The sequence below is a fragment of the Tetrao urogallus genome (assembly GCF_951394365.1).
Source record: "Tetrao urogallus genome assembly, chromosome: 12".
Lineage (NCBI taxonomy): Eukaryota > Metazoa > Chordata > Aves > Galliformes > Phasianidae > Tetrao > Tetrao urogallus.
The window spans coordinates 4,235,511-4,254,248 of NC_136825.1; the positions used below are offsets into that span (position 1 = coordinate 4,235,511).

Below are 18,738 nucleotides of genomic sequence, written 5' to 3' on the forward strand. Positions count from 1 at the left end.
GGCCTGCTACTCCATTTGTCTTTGGATAGGAAAGAAGAGAAATTAGGCTGCGTGTCTTAGTACAGAGTTTCATACTTTGGGCAGGTATGAGGACTCAAGGAGGTCACAGCATTAAAATGGGATGTGTGAAGGGCACCAGGGCAAGTCCTAGGCTGGAATATGAAGGGAATAAAGATTCATAGCAGCAAATTGAAGTAGGCAAGAGGTGAGAACACAAACACATCTATAGGTGCTACAGCCAACATCAGTTGGGTACCAACAGTACCCAAGAAAACGAGGCTAAGGTGCTCTGCCTCTAGCCCGACTGCAATTCATAAGCCATTAACTCTAGGCAAACATGGGATCAGAACAGAGTAACCTGAAAGAAACAAAAGCAAGAAGCATCTAGATGAAAATAACACTTCTATTCCACTGTGTCCCTGCAAGCAGCTGCCCTGTGTGAGATCCTCATCTCTGCTCTGCACAGAGAGAAAACGGCAAAGCAAGAAGGAACTTAGCCAAAATCTACGCCAAAGCCAGATTAGAAGTCAGGAAATTCCTGGCTTTCCTCCCTGTCGTCAGATCTCTGGAAAAGAACTCCTTGTAGGAGCAAGAACGATCATTCCGCTCGCACCCCAAACACCAAGAACAAGCAGTTTACTCTGGCTGAACAAGCACAATCCAAAACAAAGAGCTGAGGCTTCATCACCACTGGCAAAAACTCAGCACAGTAAATAGGACTTGCCTGGAAGCATAACCTTTACAATCAACCTCCTTAGAAACTGCAGCACTAAACAAAAAGAAGTCCAGCTCACACTCCTTTCCTGAAATTCTCTAAATGAATCATCTGCCAGAACAAAGAACTGCCCTCTCCTCCTGCAAGCCCCCTCGAACCTCAGCAGACTGTCTTACAGTGATGAAACAACCCTTAAGCACCAAATGAAACCTCTTCAGCAGGCATCCTGTCAGCTACAGCTTCTGTACCTTAAAGTTTGTTTTTGCTTCACGATCCCCCTCCAAATACCTCAATTGTGAGCTAGTTTTACAAAATGCATCAGGAGGTGTAAGCCAGCATCCAGTCAAGGCCCTTCACTGTTCTGAGCGGTTTTGAAAACACCATTCCTCAAACTGTGTTGGTTCACACCAAAGCCAGCTGCACAACACCACGGGCTGTCTGCAGAAGGGTGTTATTTCCTGCAATAACAGTCTTAATTCACACAATGAAACATCACACTTTATTTTGTTTTAAGGAAAAGGTCTAAATGAGAGGAAACGTATGTTCTTTTCCAGACTTAGAAAAGAAATGAACATTCCAAAGAGCAAAATCATGGTAATATAATACATATGGATGAAAAGGGGTTAATGTTCTTCCCAGTGTTCTACAAGTTCTGGCAACTTTAACTAGAAATGTGCAGCTGAATACATTTAGAAAGTCCCTTTTGTTGTGCAAAAGCTGCAAACCTACTGCACACACTGAGCTGAAACAAGGTCCTGAAACTCAAACTACAAAGCAACACAGCACAAGGGAACCTGCAAGCGCATGGCATTTTTTTCCACATGAGAAGCACAGCGATGCTTTGGCCTATCTGAATATGTGGCACAGACAAACCCAGGTATCTAGCACAACTGCACAAAAATTTCACTCAACAGCAAGCCTTCAAAAAGCAGAACAAAACAAACAACCCCCCAAAAAACCAACATACAACCAAAGATTTTTGTCCTTATTCCAAATAATTAACTTCGTTTCTCTCTGTAGCCATCATCAAAAGCGTCTGGTTTCCCACTGTTAAAGGAACTTTTTTCCCACAGTATTACCCTGTCACAACAATGTCTTCCCCAATACACTCATCAAGTATCTCTGTTATCTCTCCATCCTCTAAATACTCTGTTCTGTTCTTTTCTGAGCTGTGACCCCCTGCAGGAAAGAATTCATGTTATTGCTTGGGACAGCCCTGTCTCTGGATGTATCTGACACTGCTGCCTTGATTATTCTCAAACCAGATACCACACACACTAACCATGGTCTGAAACCAGGTAAGGCTATTCATTTAAACACTGACCCTGGGTCTTTAGCAGCCCATGCTGAACTCTCCTTATGCAGTCTGATTGTTCCAGGTGCCCAAGAAGGCTTTTAAGAGCTGGGTTTAGTCTGTCTACAATAGATCATAGTCACTCCAGCACTCTTCACAGCAAGTCTGCGCAGGAAAACGAACAGCAGGCTATGCAAACAATGCTGCTGGGGGCCAAGCTGGCTATTAAGGGGTAAAGACCTCTGTAAAGCAAGCAACTTAACAAACCTGCACAGCTGAGCTGAGTCTCTGCAGAAAGAATAGGGGGAGGTGATTGCCTTTCCTTATTCTAGCAAAGTAATTCTAGGCTAAAAGCAAAAGCATTTATTTCTCATCATTTGTTTCCTCGTATCACATACATGAACCTATTGTTGCATCTAGCAAAAGGCAACACTCAAGTTGTTAAAGCAAGAGCAAACACCATTTCAAGGGATGTCATACTTGTCAACTCTGGTGAAGAAATATTTATTTCTCTTTGCTCTATGTTAGGGCCTGCAATAAAAGTTCATTAAAAACAAACAACATAAAGAGAGAGTTTCTTACCTATTTCTTCTAGTCTGATCAACAGAATAGATCTGCTTTCTTAGCCAGCTTGGGGGAAAGGAGGAAAAATGGGGAAAATAGATTTAATCTGAGAATAATAAAGAAAATATAACAAATGAAATATCAAAAATCTGGAGACAAAATTCAACAGAAGCATTTAAAAATCAGAAAATGCATGTCTTTTGATAAAGCAGAAATATTTTCAGCGCAGCATCTAAGCTTTCAAATGGTTTTGTAACTGTGTTTGTAAATACATACTTTTTTTACTACATAATACTGCATTTTAAAGCCAGATAAACAATACAGGAAAGGGAAGGGTGTGCACAGCACAAAAGAATGAACAGAAACTATAAACATGTTACTTGCTACAGTGAGCCTAGACTTCAGCTAACCCAAACTAGAGTTACTTGACCAAGTCAATAATTTATGATTAGGCTCCTGACTCAAAGTTCTGTTAATATGCATAAAAATTAAAAGCAGGGGGAAGGGAAAAACAGCTTAGATAATTTTTAAGAAAAGCCTCATTGGAATGCATGTTAGCTTTAGCTGCCCAGCAAAATACTGTTAGCAGTATTAATAGTAAATACCTACACACACTACTGATCTTAGGCTGCTCACAGCATGTCAATGTTAAGCTTATCCTCAATTCTCTAAGGACATCACTTTGTCCACTTCACAAAGAGACTGAAACCTAGCAACACTTTGTGTATCAGCTCTCTGCTATATTATACAACAGATAAAGGGAGGATTAAGTGAATACTTTCTCCCCAGCTTGGAATTGCAAGCAGGTACAGCCAACATCAATGTCAATGTGGCAATTTGGTTAAGTAGACTTTGAGGACCCAGTATGTCCATAAAACAGGTAACAGTGACGCATCCTAAACAGAAAAGTCAGCAGTGATGAACAGCAATCAAATGCAGAAACAGTTTTAGAAGCTTGTCATGAAAATTCACATTCTGAATATAAGTAGTTTCAAGTGTGACATCTTCAGAAGCTTTAAGGGTGCCACTGCACCATCATGCTGGCGTCTGCTAAAAGGTAAGCCTTCAAGATGTTTGTTTTCAGCCCATCTACCAAGTGAACTAATCACAATGCCATGTGATGCAATGGTATCAACAGGAGAAATTACAAAAGTGCACGTGTGAATCACTGGGACACAAGAGCTGCAACACACACCTACCAGATCAAGCCTACTGTAACTGCCCAACGTGAATTTTCCAAGAACTTAGATTAGATGCTCTTGAGATTTCATTCAGAGACCTTGTGTGTGTGTGTGTGTGTGTGTGCGTGTGTGTCTGTGTCTGTGTGTCTGTGGCACACAGAGCAAGGTAAACTGCAAGTTCTTAACAGCAAATCCAGAACATGCATATAGAAAAATAGGCATGGAGAATTTCCATAGGATCTTTTTGTATCATCAACTAACTGGCAAGTTGTTGTTTCTTAAGGTAACTGGCACGCACCACTAGTTGCACTTTAAAAACTTATTTCAGGTATTCTTCAAATTCCAAAGAAATGTTAAATCCCACAAAGTGAAAAAAATGTCTGCATACCTCTCCATGATCGCAGGTGTTGGAGCTCTCATGACCTCTTGATACAAGATATTCAAGCCACACAACCATTTATCAGCATCATCTTTAGAATCAGCTGAAAAAAATAATATGCTATGAGAAAGTAGGACATAACTCGTGAAATCTTGCTAAACCCCAGTACACAGAGCTGCAGGTCAACCTTTCTTTTTGATCAATCTCATTGCATAGCTTCATGTTGCTAATTCTAGAACTAATAATACAAAACAGCATAAATTTGGGGGTGACCTGCCTAATCCTAGCAGCACTGTCTTTTAATGGGAGAACAGTTTTCTACATCATTTAGCATCATCGCTTGGTAAAGTTTGAATACAACAGAAGATCTTGGACTGCATTCTGGATTCAGCTTTCCCTGGCAGATACCAATCAAACTGAAATCAGTTTTGGGGGGCCTTGGATGAGATGCTATTTTTACAGCTTTCAGTTGGGCAAAGTAGAGTACTTCTTAGAATGCTTGTTCTGAACCAGCATGATGGCATTCTTCAATTAAACCAGTTCTGACAAAACTGGGAGTTCTAATCCGTGCAAATTCTTTAACTGACTTCAAAGTAAAACAGTTTCTCAAAATATGAAGATTAACTTTTATCTAAACACATTTTCAAACAATGCTTTATCCCCTGAGATGAAGCCAGAGCCCAGCATGTTAGCATATATGGGCCCATATATAGCCCAACAGTTCCCTATGGAAATGTTTTTGACTTAGTTACAATTTTGGAAATAACAAACCAATTCCCTCAAGACAATTCTGGCCTTTATGACAGCCACCGTTCCCTTCTAAGTGGCAACTATTCAATATAGTTTAAAGAAACCAAGACAAAGCCTTAGCAAGGAACAGGATTTCCCCCTTACTTGAAAGTTATATCACTCATACTGTTATGCACATCAGATTGGAAAGGTTTTCAGAGCTGCAATCTACAAGCTCTTAATTCTCAGACATACATGAAAGCTCTGTTAGCTTACTTGGAGTATATAGCTTCTATAATAAAAAAAATGATCATTAAGTAAAAAAGGAAGGTACTGTTAGTATTGCAGTGCTTAGAAAAGCACTCCTCTTTTCTCCCATTAAGATTTTGCAACAACTTTGATGAATGAAATGGGTGGGCACATTTCTGCATGGCAAGGACAGAGAGAACTACCACTGTGCATAAACTCTCAGTATGATTCCAAAGTGAGTTCAATTACAAGCTTTTCAAAATAGAATCTCTTCACAAACAGAAACCGTATTCAGCCTGCACTATAAAAGCTGATATCCTTTTTCATTTCAAAATCTTTGATTTTGCCATCCTAAATAATCTCACCTGAAATAAGAAGTGCTCCAAACCTTACCCAAGATATAGGATGCACTATTTCTTTATTTCCCATCCACTTCTTCACTTTAAATTTATCATCTTCCAATGTTATTTATGGTCCCCTAATCCTTCTTTAGAGGAGGTTTAGTATTACCAAGTGACTCACACCCACACAAACTAAACTAGAATTTCATTTTCAAATTAGCCTGCTTATAGGTAATAGGAAAGTTTCTGCGATACAGACTTAGTGTAACTCTATGGATACTGATTCCAGAATTGTTTGGCCATACTGAAAATGCCAGGGCAATATTTTGCTCTCATCTTTAACGCAGCCAGATCCTTTGCTGGCTTTAAAGAGGACAACATCACCCCTGCTCTTCAGCACTGAAAACTTTACAAGAGAGATTTAACCATCAAAAGTTTTCCTTGCTACAGATGATCGAGCACATCAGAAACTGTGCTAAAAACCTCTGTCAATGTGATCTTGGGAAGTGATATATTAATATAAACATACACTAAGAGACATGTCATTTATTAGTGCTTTAACAGTAGCTGTCTTCTGATAAACAAATATGAAAGTTACTAAAACATACAGAAGTGTTGGCCATTACAGTGCAAGACAGACTGTGGCAACTGACTCACGTACTACATCCACAAGTTATACAACTGTTCTGTTTAGACAATATAAGGAAAAGTCTCATACAACACACTTGGGCAGCAAAACATTACAAAGGCGTCAGTTCACAGATGTTTAGGGCCAAGTAAAAGGTTTCAGGTTTTAAGCATTTGGTGCACTCCTGAACTGCAGAAGTCAAAAATCATAATACTCTGCATACATTACTATTCATTAGTGAATTTGGTTGTTCAGTAGTTAGTTCAAAGAGCAAACAAATGAAAAAAAAAGTTTACCTGCTAAACTTAAGGTATTGAGGACAAATTGGGTACCATAAAAAATAGTGAAGCAGTGTTCTTCTCTGTGTTTTGCTTTGCATCGTTCAAAGTCCTTTGAATTCTTTCCTGGGCGAATTTCTTTTATTTCCATCAGATCCACTGAAAGGAAACAACAGTAAGTCAGTCAGCAGAACTGAACTTACCTTCCAGCAGAGTCTGAAGTAGCAAGACAAAAGACTCAAAACATGTATGCATGTATTATATATATGTGTATTATTATAGATGGTTATATGACAAGAAGTCAAATTGCAACAGCTTGCAATCCACAAATAAATGACTCGGCGTATTACTGACCAGAAGATAATAGCAGGGAAAGACCAAAAGAAGAAGAAAAATAAATTCTCCTGTTCCTATCATATACCTTTCACTGTCTATCAATGGACAAAGCTTATACACATAGTCCCTTTGGAGTACAGAAGACATGTTTTCACAAATGGAATTTATATTGAACAAGAAATTTCCAACTGCCAACCGTTCAGAGACAGAAGAATGATATAGGTTCTAATTTACCTAACTAAAAAGTATCCATCACATCTCAGAAAGTCAGCTTGCTTCAGTACATTAAACAAGTGTGTCTGGCACCCTCCAGAAAGTAAAGAGAAAATGCAGCCTGATAATTAAAGCATTTATGAGCCTTTTCCCAGCCATCTCCAAACAGGTATCTGTCATTCAACATAAGCTGTTGTAGCACCTTCGACTTGATTACAGCATAGCCAAGTGGGAACAATGCATAAGCATGCATTTTCTCAAGTCAGCTCCCTTTTTGTCCAACCCTCGTTATACTGCCTGCATAAGAGCAGCGAGATTGCACTGAAATAGAAATATGTGCAGTCTCAAGATAAGATACTTATTAAAAAACTGAGGAAGTGGTTTGTTCTGCCTGTGAACCAAACAAGTGGCTCTTCCTACTTCTGGACAATCTTGAGTTACGAGCTGCAGAATGAAGAGTGAAGAGAAACATTTAATGGCTGTTCTTGAAATGTGTTTATCAAACCCAGCAAGATCCAAGGAAAATAACTGAGGATTTCTGTTCATGCACTTAAGAACTCCATAATAGAAAAATCAAGTTTTAACTGAACACCTCATCACAGTTATTAACACATAATCAAAAAGAAACCCGGCTGCCAACAGGGTGAAGGAGCTAAACATTGGTTAAAGCTTTGGCCCATTATCACTGGGTTTCAGTGTGAAAAGGCCAGTGTGAAAAGGAGGGGGATACAAGCTAGGACATCCATCAACAGGATGCTGGTAAAGAAACATTCATTTATTAATTCAATTTTTTATTCCTCACAAAGTATCCTAGGCCAAACTTCCCACCTAATACTCCTTATTCTTTGACTTCTCTTGGGAAAACAAGACCTTAAATGTCAACCTAAATTGTTCCTAATACACAAGCATCTTTCTTGAACTTATTTTTCCTAGTGTAATATCTTCAAGATAGAGCACAGCTAATGGCTCAACCTTTTCAGTCACTCTTTCAAACTACTAGATCATCTCCTAATATCTGGATGGACAAAAGCCCTAAGATTATGTGTAACCTTCTAATATAAATTCATGATATAACCATAAATGATCCACAACCAGAAGCTCTCACTGATGACTCAAATCTTCTGACAGTCTCACAGATCCTCAGCAGTGTACCTGGATATGCATCCCAACATGCCAGCATCTGAAAAAGATAGGCTAAGCCCACTCAGTCACATTCATCACTCAGGATGCAAAGAAAGAGAGTAGGTTAGTGGCCACAATATACAGCATGGGACCGTACACCACGCTAGCTCATGCTGATAATGAACAAGAACAACACCAGGTATGTTTTCTTTCCCTTCAACCAACAAATCTCTGCTGAAAAACACAGTTTTAAGTTGAAAGCAAAGTGTACTCTTCATTTCACACTCCCATAAATCCACGCAGAGAAAACACCACACCACAAAGAGACCCTCAAAACATAACCTATAAGCAGCGATAGAACAGTTTCACAATCTGCACTGCTGTTGTCATTTCAAGTGCCTCTTTCCTCACCCAGACCTCTGAAACAAACACGCAGCCTTGCTTAATGTCTTCCCTCAGTTACATATGCACTCACTACACTCCTCTGCTTTGCAGTACAATCTTTCAGCCCTACCATTCCACTCTCTCGTGTGAATGTATGTGTTTACATATATATGCACAAGGATTTTTGCACACACAGCTTTCATGGTGCTACTGCTAATCTTACAGTCTTCTTTTACTCACGCTGCTTTAAGGACTGGACTGTGGGGATAGATGCTGTTAACAATAGAAGAAAATAAATGTAAATTATTTTTCTTATAAGGGTAATCAATTTAGAGAAAGCTGTATCATTAATGTGCAGTAATATTGAAGTGTTGGAATTTGTTCATTTAATAAGGCTTTACAAGAACTATATTGCTCTTATGGGATTTCTCATGTGTTCTTTAGAACAAGCTCCATTAACATGAGTCTATTTCATACTACTGATAGGAAAGTTGGGGTAAAAAGCATCAGAGGGGCAAAGAGAGAGACGTGCACAGACAGGATATATTCGGGTCTCAGCTAAGCCCTGCTGTCCCCCCCACAGGGACTAGAGCTGCCAGCACCCTCCACCCAACGCCCATTGCATCCGGAATGGCTGATCCCAATGATCCAAGAAGGGAACAGCCAGGAAAAGCAGCAACATGTTTCAGACTCAGATTAGTAAATCAACTGTACCAAGTTGCCTGTTACTGTGAACTTATTATAGCACAATCCATCACCGAACAATTAAAATACAACTTCATGCCTGTGCTAGAAGTAGCAGCACAGTGCCTCGGACACTCCATCTTCTTACTGCACTGATCTTATGGAGCCTTTCTTCTTCTCAATCCTACATGCAAATTGCAGTCATTTTCTGACCTGGCTTCATGGACTGATATTCCTGGCGCCATTTATATCTGAAAAAACACAGATCTGAACATATGCAGCTTGCAAATTGTAAGATTGAGTGCAATAGGCTTGCAAGTGCAATTTCCAAGTAACAGTATAAGATTACTGAATTCCCCAAAGAAACAGTTCAAAAAGCGTTCTGTAGAGAAGCTGACTAACACCCAACAAGATAAAGAGGACATTGTTAATGCATTCATTAAGATGCCAAAGAGTTAAGAAGCTAAGTGCCACTCAAAAATCCTACAACACCAGCTCACATTTCACCCATTCTTCTATGTTATTTTTTCCATGGGTTAAAAGAATCTTCTTGGCAGTCTCATCAGTCCTCAGTTGATTCTGACAACTCCCTCAGGTGACTGTTTAACCAGACTGGACTCCAAGGCACCCTCAGTTCCCATTCTGTTTCAGGCTCCTATCTGGATATGCAGTTTGCACTGCATTTGTGGCAGCTGCACGTCTGCTCTTGATGCTGTGTCTGTTTAGTAAATCAGTAATTCAGTGGATCATTACACCACTACACAGCAACTTTCCAAAGACTGCACAGATTAAACAGCACTGTGCAACTAAGAATGCCTCCGAGAACTCTTCACAGCCACAAACTTAACAACCACCTTCTGATCCATAACATCTCCACTGATCTTCATTCAAATAACTTGGCAGCAAAAATCATGAATTGCTGTTACCTTTCTTTCAGCTTCCCCAAGAGGCAGATGGGAAGACAGAACTAGGAGGTGCAGGAATGACGCAAACAGAACTGCAGAAAACATTACATTGTTGTATATGACAACACTGTGCTGACCATTCCAGGTAAGATTTAAACAGGAACAAACAAGAACTGCTACCCAAAGGGAATGGTTTGCCTCCTTCCAGCCCTAGCACTCACACATCACTCATTGCTTGCAGGAAGCACAACTATTCAGTGGCCAAGCAGATAACTGCACGAAGGAACTGTGCTTGAAATCAGCCAATGCTAACAGTAGAACTGTAATATGTTAGCTGGAAGCGACCATGTAAGGTCACACTAAGAAAACATGCAATAATACATTAAATGCATTATTTTCTTCATTAGCTATTTTCAACAGCAGGCCCCAGAAGTCTACCAGGAAACTACTGGCAATGTTTCAGAAGGGAAAATAAGGGACTCTAATCATCCAAACGGCACAGACCCAGACACAAGGGTGGGCATTATTTTTGCATTTTTATGTGTATACATAATAATGTTCTGCACAAGCATTTCAGAACTAGTTTTTAGAATCCACATCTTCTCAACAATTTGCATTACAAAATACTCTAAAGAAGGTTTCATTTCAGAAAGGCAGAAGCTGCCTCCTTCCAGATAGGCAATGTGCAAATGAGCACCCATTGAACGAAGAAGGCCTTCAGTATCTTTTTGCAAATGGATTTCACCACGGTTTGTGAGGACAATGACTTTGCTCTCAGTTTCACAGAATTAAAGATTAACTACACAAGGTGTGTCTCTTATTTTATTCAAAACAGCAGCGAAACACTCTGCACTGTTCTGAAGAGAAAAAAGTGAGGCCTCTCTCACAGAAGGGCAAAGTCATATGAAGGAAGAAAGCTGAAGCACGTGAGTACAGCAGTGGTATGCAAAGTGATTCAGCACATACAAATAGTGAAATTGAATACGACATGCCGTAGCCCAAGGAATTACAGCTAAGTCACAGGAGTACCTGAAAGCACAGTTTAAGGAGGCAACACGAGAAATGGTGTGGTGGGTCTTGGCACAGCACCTGAGTACCTTCCCAAGGGGTCCTCATGTCACACAGTGCCACCATCTACAGAAACAATGAATTACCATCCTACCAATGATAGCTACACCTTGTGGATTAACAACTCCCTGCTGGACGGCTCAGCAGAGCAACAGCACGTTACAGCCTTTCTCAGTTTGATGGGCTCTGAATTCAAAGGGCCACAGACCTCAAATGGCTGTTGGTTTCATATTAAAAAGAAAAAGGCACCTTCAGAAAATGAGAAAAAAGTACATAGGTGCCCGTAGAAGTTGATGTTCTACTCCGTCAATCAAAACAAAAAGGTTGCCATGCAAAACTTTGACTTTGGGTATAATATACTGGAGTATGTACATCCCCCACTCACTCCAACCAACCCTATTAGCAGCTCTGGTCTGCAAAGATCACCATGCTGGATCTCCATTTCACTGGCCAGCCACAGCAGGAACTCTGGTCTTTGTAAGCTAGCATTAAACACCACAGAACTGAATTGCTGAAAAATGATTTGAAGACAGCTAAAGGCTAAAACACATTCATTTTTTTTCATTTGACCACAGAAACCATGGTCTAAGTTCTCAGTTGGATGCTTACACGAAGATCCCCTAGGTAGGAGAACAGAAACACATCAGTTTCAAATTAGAAAAAGGTGAATTTTAATATCCTTCTGAAGTGATACTCTGCAAAGAGCAAGAAGTAGATTCACTTCTACAATGACATTTTGTTCTTTTTAGAATGCACAATAGAACGAAAATGACAGAATACAATTCTCGAGCATTCAGTGGGAGTTATGTTTGTTCCTGCTGTTTACTTATAACTACATGGCTGAAAGAGTACAGAAATTTAGAGAGAAAAAAATAGCGACAGCTGAAAATTAGCAAGATGAAGTCTAACATTGCAGCCAAAAGAAGCATTTCACACTTCTCTGCAGAATATGTTGATATTCACTACTTCACCCAGAAAGGTGGAGGTACTGTAAACATTCATACCATTTTCTCCAAAGAGAAAGAAAGAAAGGTTTCCCAGAACAGAAGGAGTTCCCCTTGACATTCAAATTTTACCAATTAAATGACTGCACGAGTTAACTTGGCGAAGAAAAAAAAATCCCTCAACTATGCTTAAGAATGCGAGCCACTTCCACAAACAGCCTCTTAGGTTCTTGCTGGTCCGACAGCTGGCAGGAATGCTCAGAACCAGAACGTGCTTCCTTCTGCGCATCATTTTAGCAGGGATACTAAAAGCAAATTCAGCAAAATTTGATCTCAGGGATAACATGCTGCAGGATAAAATTCACAAAATACAAGAATAAAGATCTAAATAAATAAATACCTTGTTAGCTAGAACAGCACCATCTGTGGCAGCGCACATAAGTTTGCCATTATATTAGTTACACATCCCTGCATTTCACCTCAACCTGTAAATTGCACTTGGCCTGCTATGCTCCAGTTATCTACATGACTGCATTATAGATGCACTGCTGCTTCAGGGAATGTTGATCATTATCCAGGTGCAGCGTTTCTGCAGAAATGTGGTTTCTACTTGGCTGTATGACAAAACCTGAAAACAAACACAGTGCAATCCTGCAGATAAGGAAGAAACAGAGCAGTACTCACAGGTCTAAATTCTGTGTACAACATGAATTTACTGAGTTAGTTCTTTGTTTCTTTCACCCCCTTTCTTAATACATCCCTGAAATATGAAAATTCCACTTATGGATTTTTAATTCTGAAAAATCTCCTATTTGAGCAGGAAGTAAAGCATAAGTGATTTTTAACAGTCTCTGATAATTCTTTTTATTTTCACACATTAGACAAATAACTAATTCAGTTAGTAACATTCAGTGAACCTGAGATGGTAAATGTATTAAAGAAGTCATGAATTAAAGCCACAGCCATTTTGCTCTACAAACTCTGGAAAAAAATGGCAGGAAAAAATCAAGAGAAGAAAGATAGCATGAAATTAGCAGCTCATGTGAATTCTAAAATAAAATATTATTCACTGTGAGTCTTACATGTTAATTAAAAATGAAAAAGGTATAAGGTATTCCTGCTACGTTAATATACATCTGGACTGAAGATTTGTTAAACCAAAGTACATAATTAGTTACAAAAGCTCAGTTTCAGCAGGCTTTATTCCTGTTTGCTGTGGTGGTGCCATGGACATCTCAGAGCATAAATTCTCCTAGCTATGAATCACCATTTCACACAAGGATTGATGGGGGAGCATGCAGAAACTCCCATGTTTTCCAGTGACTAATCAGACTCCAGCTGTCACAAACTTTCCCTTAACAGCTCTCCTTAAAGCACTTCCCATCAGTAAAGAACGAAATATCCATTCCAGCTCACCTTTCAGAAGGCCTACAACTCAAGTACTTGCTACACCAACTTAGATACCATAAACTCTTTGTGCCTTAGTTTATCCACGTGCATCTAAGTACGTCCATCATGGCACAAATAAATATTGGGTGCACTGAATACACTCCAAGTCAGCAAACGCCAGGTGCTGGACCCCAAACACATCTCTTGGCAGAACACTGACATCAGCAGTTCCCACTCCTGGTCACCCTTTCCTTCCTCTCTGCTTTTCACAGCTGCTGAGAAGTTCTCCGTGCTGCCACCTCAGCTATGACAGTGCAGCTGCTTGTGGGCCACGTGCTATCCCAGCAAAGACACAGAGCAGCAGGGTCGCTGACATGGAGGCAGAAGTGACCCCAGAAACCACAGCAACACTCAACATACCTATTGTGTAGTTAGCCTGCAACAACCTAAAGAGGACAGAGCTTAAAGAGCAGCACAGGCACGACGACAGTGGAGCCACCACACAGACCCATGCACTGCTGTAAAGGGTTTATATGCTCCACGACCACAGGGCAGAACTACAGGAAGTGACATGCTGAGCAGTGCATCACAGTAATGTCACAGCTTCACAGTCATGCACACAGCATGCAGAAATTAGCGTTTGCCAGAAAAGAACCATTACAAATTAAATAAGCAAATCAATTCCCTCCATACCAGGAAACTGAAACTTCATTTTCTGATGTGTTGATAACACATTAGTTTAGCTCTGTTCCAGTCATCAAGATCAGTACTTCTGAAGTTGCAAATCCATAAACTCAGTCATAGGCCACTAAAACCTATGGGTACATGATCCATGGATGTGTCATACTGGGTCTCATTCAAGGCACATGTGTTAATACCACACTGCAGTACAAAGCACAACAGGGAAAAGAAGTAAAAGAAGTAAATAAATAAAAGACTCGAGGGCAAAAACATTCTCATCAGAAGTTAAATCAATGCTTGACCACTGATGGCCTGGTAACTTAGGATTGAGAGCTCTGATATTCTGAGCCCCACAAGCAGTCCCATAGCCCTCCTAGCAAACACTATCCTCGTAGTTTAAAATGATGGAGGACAATGCAGAATAAAAATGAATGCCTTTAATAAGTAGAACGCAGAAGAAAAATCCCCGACATTTTGCACCTACAAATGTTTCCCTCAGATGACTCCAGAGCTATGAAGGGGGACCTGAAACATCTCTCTGTACAGCACTATAGCAAGATGACAAAATAAGTCCAAGCATGGATGAACACAGTGATATCTAGCACAGATTTGTCCCCCTCAGCTTTTTGCATAGCTCTCTGCAGACCCATGTGAGGAAGCACATGTCACTTGCATTAATTTTAATACACCAATGAAATCTTGCATGCCAAACATCTGTGATTACAGCTCTTCTAAAAGGTGCATTGCTCCCTCCTATCTATTTCAGTTTTCCTCAATGGGTTCCTTGGACCCAAGCGAATCCAGGAAAGGCATCTATAAGATGACATAGAAAGGCAGCACTAGGAACCTTCTTGACCTTTACTAAACCTAGGAAACTTCAGGTCAGGCCACTCCACTCTTTCCATTGCTGACCCTTCCCCTTCCATTTAAAAGACAACTTAATGCTTCCAAAGAATGTAAAATATGGACAAATTGTCATTATTTTTTCTTGAAAGGTACTCATGTAGTAGTCTCTTCAAACACTGCAGGCCATAAAGAAGTCATCTCACCTAATCTGTGTGTTTGGTCCTACAACATGTTACATGTTCCAACAGCAAACCCACAGTAAACCCAAGAAAGGGAAGTCTCACAAGAGGATCTGAGTTTCCATACATAGAGAAAAATCCACAGCTTGGACAAGCTCAACAGCTACATTGTCCTCATGAAAACTGAGCCATCACTCAAGAACAGCTGCACACAGGTTGTCCACTGCATTAAGACAACCACAAATGGGCACCTTTCCCTCCCTTGCAGATGGGCAGGGAGGACTGACACTAAAAGGAGAGGTGGAACATGAGGCTCCTCTAAGGGAAACAGTGAGGTTACGATGTGTGTTTTGCACAGCCTGATGTGTAGAGCTAAAAGGAAGCACCAGCTGAAATAAGACTTTGTGCTTGCAAAATTGAGAAGCTGTGTAGCACCATTCAGCTCCAACACAACTGTCAAGCTAAAAAAAAAGTTACCAAGACCCTCAGAAGCTCTATTAAAGTAAGAGAACTTCCATGAATGTAGCAGTTGAAAATCTGGCTCCCTGATCTACTGTTGAAACAGCATAGCCTACTACAAGGACACCTGCACTATTTTGCACAGGGGACAATACGGAGATTTCACACCAGTTCCTTTTGTTAGAAAATGTCTTTTGTATCTGGTGACCCAACTCTCTCAGATGGCCACTGGAAAACCTCCAATACTCTGGCACTATGCAGTTTAAGCCACATAGCAAAGAAGAATGCTTACACCAGATTTTCTTGCCTTTGTATATCATCACTTGTTACCACAGCAATGGCTTGGAACTAGGAGTTTTACAAAGAAGAGTAGCTCCATTTTAACCTACTCATCCAGAGTAACACATCTACACTGAGCAGAAACAGTTCTGATTTCAGCAGCTCTTTCACAGAATCACAGAATAGTTTGAGTGGAAGGGAACCTTTAAAGGTCATCTAGTCCAACTCCCCTGCAATGAACAGGAACATCTATAGCTAGATCAGGCTGCTCGCAGCCAAGTCCATGCTGAACATAAAGGCTGATAGCCTTCTCTGCAGGTAATGCAATTAAGAACATGCAGAACTACCACACTGAAGGCCACAGGGTTGTCTAAACATTTCTATCAGCATAGCTAATCCTATATCTCTCCTGAGCAGACCTATTTAATCCAAATATAAGTTGCTGCCTAGTCATTAGTGTGAGGCTTAACTTAAATCCCTTGCAAAACAACACTAACCAAACTGAAAAAGTTCCTTGTAATAACCTGAGGGTTCAGCCACAACAAGCACGGAGCAGAATCACCTCCACTCATTTGTGCAGTTATTTCCAAAATCCAGGGCTGCAGACAGGCATCCAACACACAGTGACACAGTAAATGATTACTGTATCTATCCCTACCATGCTCTCCTGAACTGCTACAGTTACTGTTCTACTCTCACCCCTAATAAATACCAATTCTTACTGGAGTGCGGCAGGTGGAAATAGCAACCATTAAAATTCACATCATAAAAACTATGTGTTGAAAAGCACTACTCAGTATTAAAGCACAGGATACTGAATAGCAGAACTTGAGATCCTAATTCCCTCTGCCACTAAATACATGTATACATTGCAAATGTATAAGGTTTTTTTATTCTTCACAAGGTCAACACAATTCAACAGTGAATATTTGGGGTCATTCATGTGTACATTTATATACACATAAGTGGAAACAATTTTTCTCTTATCATAAAACTGGTTGTATTGTTTCTGTACAGCTCCAGAGAAATAAAAACTTGAATTCCCCTTATCACCAGTATTCAAGCAGCCTATGCTTTAAATTACCAAATACATGTAAAGTACAAATCCATAAATACTCCAATTTTCAAGCAAAAAAGGAAGCCTGAGTCTCAGTCAAGAGACACAATAGCAAATTTATTAAATAAATAAATAAAAAAAGATTTCCTTCCTCTTCAGCAGAAGTACTGCCAGCGAGTTAAAGCTGCAGTGGCTTTCAGTTCAAGTAGACAGAACCTTTCCAACAGTTCACATAGTTTTCTGAAGCAAAGCCTGCAAAATAATTCTCAGGGTTAGGGAAGGTTCTTTAATTTTTAAAATAAATAAGTATTAATAATGTTGTGCACATTTGTGCAAATGACATACTCTCGGTAGGTCATGGTCTCAGATCTAAAGTTTCCATTGTTGTAAAGGTCACTTGCATGTTGCCAAATTAAAATCCCTGCTGCAGCACTGGAACTTTCAGGCAGAGGGCCTTTGGATAAATTGAAGCTCTACAGCTGAATTCCCTGTGCTGGTAACCAGTGCATCTGGAGGCAAGTCATTACCCTGCTGGATTACCCAGCTGTCAGTCTAACACAATATTCACCTTCTGTTTAAATTGTCAACATCTCTGCGTAGGGCAAGTGATTTGATTGATGGGATGTAGTTCTACGCACACACCTCTTCAGGTCTGGCTACTTTGTACAACTGGCTGCAGCAGTCTTTTCCTCCATGATCCCATGTTATTTTTGCCAGAGGACTCTAAAGCCTTATTCACCCACTACATGGGCATTTCCTAATTTGTTCTAACCCATGCTTCACCCTAGCTTTTATTTACCAGGTACCTTCAAGCCATGCTCTCATAACCGAATTACTCCTCTACACAGGACTTATTTTCAGCTTGCCTCATTCCAGGATCTGAGCATATCAGAACTACTAAAGTACTTGCATTCACACTCATAATTATAGGAAGGGATAATTACCCTCAATTTACATGAGTAACTGAGGCACAGCAAGACAGTTAATCAATCTTAATGAACGTTTCCAGATCTGTTTGCTTTTTCGCAGATCACTACATACAAGCACATTTTCATCACCAATGAGAAAACCCATTCGCATGATAACCAGTCCTTCATTCCATTCCAGCAGATTTCCTGTTGCAGATCCAGGCCATGCAAGGAACCAGACAGGAGCCAGCAGAAACAGTAACAAGTAGAAGTTTAATGCTTGGAAGTAGCATGACATGATGTTGCACAGACAATTCAAAAACCACGTACATTCTCAGTGCTCATCTACACAACCTCACAGACTGATGCACTTTTAGCTTACTGTAGATTTAGCAAAAAAGAAGTTTCTAAAAATCCACAAATCAACAGTCAAACCCCATTCTCTTTCTCCCCAGTTTCTCCCACATTACAATGTAATTTCCACCCCCCCACACACGCACCTCCATATCTGTGACCTCTTCCCTCGCCCCAGTTCAATTCATTCTCAGTTTCCCTCATGTTCTTAACCCCTCTTCCTTCTCCCAGGCCTGGACTAATTTTTTTCTCATGAGTTCTGGCTCTTCTCACCAGGTTCTAGTCTCACTTCTGAGATTCCCCATGCTATACTTAATTTTTTCCTACAGCCTTGAGAATTCTCCACCTCCAAACTCCAACTTCTTATCACAATTTCAATTCCTAAACTCAGCACCGAGCTTCTCATATTATCTGAGGCTGAGCAATAAATGATTCTGGTGACCCAGACAAACAATTCAATTCCTTTACTGAAGGCATTTAGCAGCTGCATAGTAAAATCATGTCCACAACAGAATAAAAAAGTAAAATAAAATAGCTGCCATGTGCTCATATGCAAACGCTGTAGTTACATT

General features: G+C 40.2%; 1 protein-coding gene across 1 annotated transcript in view; it reads right to left on the bottom strand.

The window, feature by feature from the left end:
- The window catches only part of PLCG2 (phospholipase C gamma 2), a gene marked incomplete at both ends in the record, with an annotated part of 55,346 nt that overhangs the window by 31,140 nt on the left and 5,468 nt on the right, over positions 1-18,738 (bottom strand). Inside the window, 3 exon segments of the mRNA XM_079541678.1 lie at positions 2,592-2,639; positions 4,143-4,236; positions 6,377-6,517. Of these exon segments, the coding sequence (XP_079397804.1) occupies positions 2,592-2,639; positions 4,143-4,236; positions 6,377-6,517 (283 nt within the window).